This window comes from Bactrocera tryoni, chromosome 2 (genome assembly GCF_016617805.1).
Source record: "Bactrocera tryoni isolate S06 chromosome 2, CSIRO_BtryS06_freeze2, whole genome shotgun sequence".
In the NCBI taxonomy this organism is placed as follows: domain Eukaryota; kingdom Metazoa; phylum Arthropoda; class Insecta; order Diptera; family Tephritidae; genus Bactrocera; species Bactrocera tryoni.
In genome coordinates, this window is record NC_052500.1 from 61148473 (window position 1) to 61153481 (window position 5009).

General features: G+C 37.6%; 1 protein-coding gene across 1 annotated transcript; it reads left to right on the forward strand.

The window, feature by feature from the left end:
- Nucleotides 1-574: 574 nt before the first annotated feature.
- LOC120768895 (condensin complex subunit 2) lies at nt 575-4681 on the forward strand. The gene is made up of 4 exons (XM_040095648.1): nt 575-1334; nt 1412-2264; nt 2957-3717; nt 4206-4681. The coding sequence occupies exons 1-4, from the start codon at nt 744-746 to the stop codon at nt 4548-4550; spliced, it is 2550 nt and encodes an 849-aa protein (XP_039951582.1). The 5' UTR covers nt 575-743; the 3' UTR covers nt 4551-4681.
- The last annotated feature ends 328 nt before the right edge of the window (nt 4682-5009 follow it).

Consider the following 5009-nt stretch of genomic DNA (forward strand, 5'->3'; position numbering starts at 1 on the left):
ACTACATATCGATGAGTACAAAATGCTCACCGCAAGATGGCGCTGCTAAATTGTATTTTATAATGATTAATATCTTGTTTGCTTTTTTAATTATATATTTTATTTATTATTTTTGGAGAAGATACATAGCGTTATATCCCGTAATAAAGCGAAAGAAATATTTACAAAAGTGCCATTTTGCGTGAACGCACTCTTTACAATTTGAAATTTGACAGATGACAAACGTCAACAGCGACACACTTTTGTGGCGTCAGATTAACTTTATTTGAAAACAACTGAAATTTCGTACAGCAAACAATGCCAAATAAGAGCAACTACGAGCTAGCAAATTACGCATTTAGTTCTTATAAAAATATTTAGACGTGAAATTTTCGAAATTGTTATTGTAAACATTTATATTTCCTAATAGTTTTGGTAAAAAAAGGGTATTAGAGTTCTTAGAATAATTGTGAAATTGGAAATACAAAAATTACTAGTTGGACATAAAAAGTGAGTATTGTTGTTGTATTCACAGTGAGTGAGTATTCTTGTAAACGCAGTAGTTCCACGCTCAGCGAATGCGAAAACAAAAGATGAGCGCATAAAATATTGAAAAAGATGAACGCGATGGATAACAATCATAAAGACAGCGAAAAAATGAACAGAATTACAGAATTGTTGAAATGAGTCTTTTTTAGCTCATTAACTATTAGCTATTTATTGTATTATTTAGTTAAAATTTTCCTTTAATTCGTGAACGTTCAATGACAGTGCCTACTATCTGTATGAATTCACAGTACGCGAAAGTAACGACAACGTCTAGACGCTCGTCTTTGACAACAGTCGGACATTGGAAACAACAGCAGCAGCAGGTTCAGCAGCAACAACAGTTGGTCAATAATATTTTGGTACAGCCTATAACAGTACAAACAGCAATCGTGGTTCAACCGCGTAAGGTAAGGGCGCAGGAAGCCAGTACCAGTGGCTTCGTTGGCGCAGAAAAACTCAATCATCCTAATATTGCTACGGTACACATGACGCCCACTAACACAGATACGCCATTGCGGCGTTCGGAAGTGGGCATATACCGTGAAGGAGCGCGTAATGTCAACACAAATCTGTTGGCTACACCTTTAAACGATGATGATGAGGAACGACGACAGGCGCGTCGGCGCACTATGTTACAAAGTGGCAGCGGACGCGAGTCCATGTTCGAGGATAATGAGACTTTGAAGAAATGTTTGGAAATTTATAACGGGAACAAACTTAGTAAGGATAATGCGTGGTCATTGTCCTTAATTGATACGTTATCTACGCTACTGGATCGTCATCACAAGTCGTTAAATAACTTTAAGGTGAGTGTATTGTTTGTTTTAAATTTAAATGAGTTATGAACTGGTTTTTTATGTTTGTTTTATGTATATATATGTAGGTGGCTGGCTCTTCATTAGAAGCTTCGTCCAAAGTTTATGGACTTCGTGTCGACTCTGTACACACGGACGTGTTACGTATGTCTGCAGGTCTAAATGCTCAAAAGTTTGCTGATCGTCAGGCACAAAGTGATGATGATGACGACGTGGCAACGGGTGGTGAAGGCAATGCAGATCCTAATGCCTCCGCCGCCGTTGTGAATAAAAATGGTGAAAAAGTTGCTGAAAAAGCCAAAACCAAGCCAAAACGTACGCGCCGTGTTGTGTCAACAATCACAAAAAATAAGGACACATTAAATGCACGTTTAGATACAGTGCCGTTACAGGATCCAGTGTTTGGCAAACTCAATACAATCGTTGGTTCAATAAATTCCTCAAATCGACTAATGAATAATATTTTATTGACTGCTGAATCTGAGCTACGATTACGGACAACATTTCGCTTTTGGGATGCACAACAGCTGGAGGCCGGTTGTGATTATACAGATGCGCCTGCACCTGGAAATACGCCAGCGGACACACCAATGGATGCAATGAATTTGGCACCTTGTGATCGCTTAGTGCAAATAAAAAAAATTGATGAGTTGCAACTACGACCGCTGCACACTGGTTATGTGATCTCCGATACACCTGAGGCTATACCAGACAATAATGATAACTCGGAAAGTCTACGCGGTAGTTTAGATGTACCATTTGAAGATGCGCCATTTGATGGTGGTAATTGTGATGATGGTGGTGGGGAGCATATGTCCATGGCATTTGATATTAACGCGGAATGTGAGCCACTACCATCATTAAATGATCAACCTGCTATGCTGGATGTGGACTATAATGATTTTGAGGAGTTGACTACAGGTAATTAAATATATAAACAAAAAAATGGTTATCTTCGGCAGCACCGAAAAGTTTAATACTCTACATAAATAAAAAAAGTTCTCCATATAAAACTTTTGCTATATGGTATAGTGGACTGATCTAAACAATTTGATCGGTGTAGCGTTGCCTTGGGCAATAATCCATGTCTTGCGTGAAGATACCGTGTCAAATGAAGTGATAATTTTGTTTTTACGGCAGATATCTGCTATAATGGCCGATATCGGCGTTTCAGCTTCTTGCGGAGAAACAGTCTCTAAACTGTGGGACTAGATCGCGTATGTACAAACGGAGAGACAGATGGACATGGCTTAATCGTTTCTGCTTGTCACTCTATGTATATAAATGAACATATATGTGACCTGGCCTACGAAAAGGGAGATAACGTGCGAAAACTAGTTTTCTGGGAAAAGCTGTTAAAAATAATCGTCAGTTTCTCGTTATCTCAATAATTGTTCTCCTTTTTTTTTGACACCTAAGCCCCCTTTCCGTAGACCAGGTCACTTATGTATATTTAAGGGTCTTCGACGATTTCTTCTGAGTTTTACAAACTTCGTGGCAAACTTAGTATATATACCCTGTTGAGGATATACATAAATATAAAAAACATTTAAATCAAAATAAGTCAAGAAATTTTTTAATCCTGCTTTATTGTTATTTTTTATCTTCTATAGAGGAGCGCACAGCTATAAATAATTGTCGTGGCTTGCGCAAAGCACCAGTTTTGCTGGAAGACTTACGTCCGGTTGATGCAACCTCAAAACTCGAATATTCATATCGACCACTAGATAAAATATCACAATTTTGGGCCGGTCCATCACATTGGAAATTTAAACGTGCGCGACCGCGCCCGTCTACGGCGCCGACATTACAGGGTGTGAATAATCAACGGGCTCCAGCACGTCGTGGTCATGCGCTAAGTAAGAAGCGTTCAAAGCAATTGAAATTCGAGCAGGAATTCGACGATATTTTCATTAAAATAGAGAAGTACAAAGCACGTAAAGCGAATTATCACAAGAAATGGGATCAACGCAAGCTCAAATTACCAACCGATTTGCAATTAAATTCGGAAATGTTTAATAAATTTAAGTGTGCGCCGAGCGCTGTAGTGCAACCCGTTGTTGAGGACGATGACATTGAGTTGGCCGGTGGCGATGGCATACATGGTAATGATCATGTGAGCGCAGCTGATGATCATTTTGGCGATCACGATGATGGCGCTTGTGCCGATCTGGGTGGTGGTGATGTGGGTGGTTTGAATAGCATGGGTGGAAATGTTAGCATGGTTGGTGACAATATGGGCAACGCTTCGCAGAATGTTTTCGGCGACAATGGTGAACTGGAGCCGCCACCCTTAGATGGTATCGGTGACGATAATCCTGCCAACAATACAGTATTGGAGATTGCAACGAGCTTTGATGGTGCGCCAAGTCAGGTGAGTGCCTACAAATGTTCAATATATGTATATGTAGTGTCAGTGTAATCGTGGTTGTATTCGGGGTTAGATTTAGTCAGAGACTTGAAAAATTAAAATTTTACATAATTTGTTTTGTTTAAATCTTTTATTTTATGAAATGAAAAACATATCAATAAATAAGGTCTCGACTTTATTTGACAGAAATTAAAAAAAATATATAATTGTATAAGTAATATACATATGTTGATCCAGTTGCTACCAAAGCTCTTTACGGTGGCCATTAATTGTAAAAGTCAGAAAACCGCCATTCGCACTATAACAGGATGTCTCTTGATGTTTTCGAAGAAACTAAACCCACAGTCACCTGCTTGAAGCAGAAAATCGAAATTAAAAAAATATTCTTTGAAAAAAAAAAAATAAATTTATGGATATTCTGACTACTCCTAACCTCTTCATTTCTCATCCGAGTTAATTAATATTTTATACATTTTATTTACAATCCACAGGTCACCAAAATCATAGTGCCCTTTGCGAAGCGTGCCAAAGTTATCGATATGAAAAATTTAAAACGTTGCTGCACACAATTGATAAATAAGCAAATCAAAGAACCAACGCCGCCGGAACAAATACCGCAACATCCAATTATACAGGAGGAACACTTTGCAGCCGGCATGGCCAGTTTCAAAGATGTATACGAACACCTGCCCGACGTTTTGTCCCAGAATATGGTGGAAGCGCTTTCGCCCTCTATTGCTTTCTACTCAGTGTTGCATTTAGCGAATGATTTCAATTTACGTCTGATACCACAACAAAATTTGGAAGATTTCAAAATACGACAATTAATGGATTGATAACTGTTTATGCTTAGAATTGGTTGTTGTTGATGTTCATAAGAATTTCGGTATAATGACGATGACGATAAATTGACTGTGCTGTCCCGTGACCAGTTAAAGCAATTTCAAACGCCCACCTTAACAAAAAATATAAATAAAAATTTAAAACTCATATTTTTACATTTGTAATGAAAGCCCCGTAAATTCCCAAGAAGTTAACAGCAACAACAACAATAAAATAATTTTAGTTTTTAAGTCACTCTAATCATTTACTTAGTTCATTTTGTTAAGTACACTTTCTACGGAGCTATATACATAATTTTTTCATTAATTTCAAAAAAAACGGACTTCTATATATAAATTTGTTGTATTTCATTTGACTTTATGACCAAAACGAAACATGCCAAACAATCTGAAAACATTTTTTTTTGTTGCAAACTTAACAAAATTTCTCTTGTCAAAATCCTATGTTGTTGG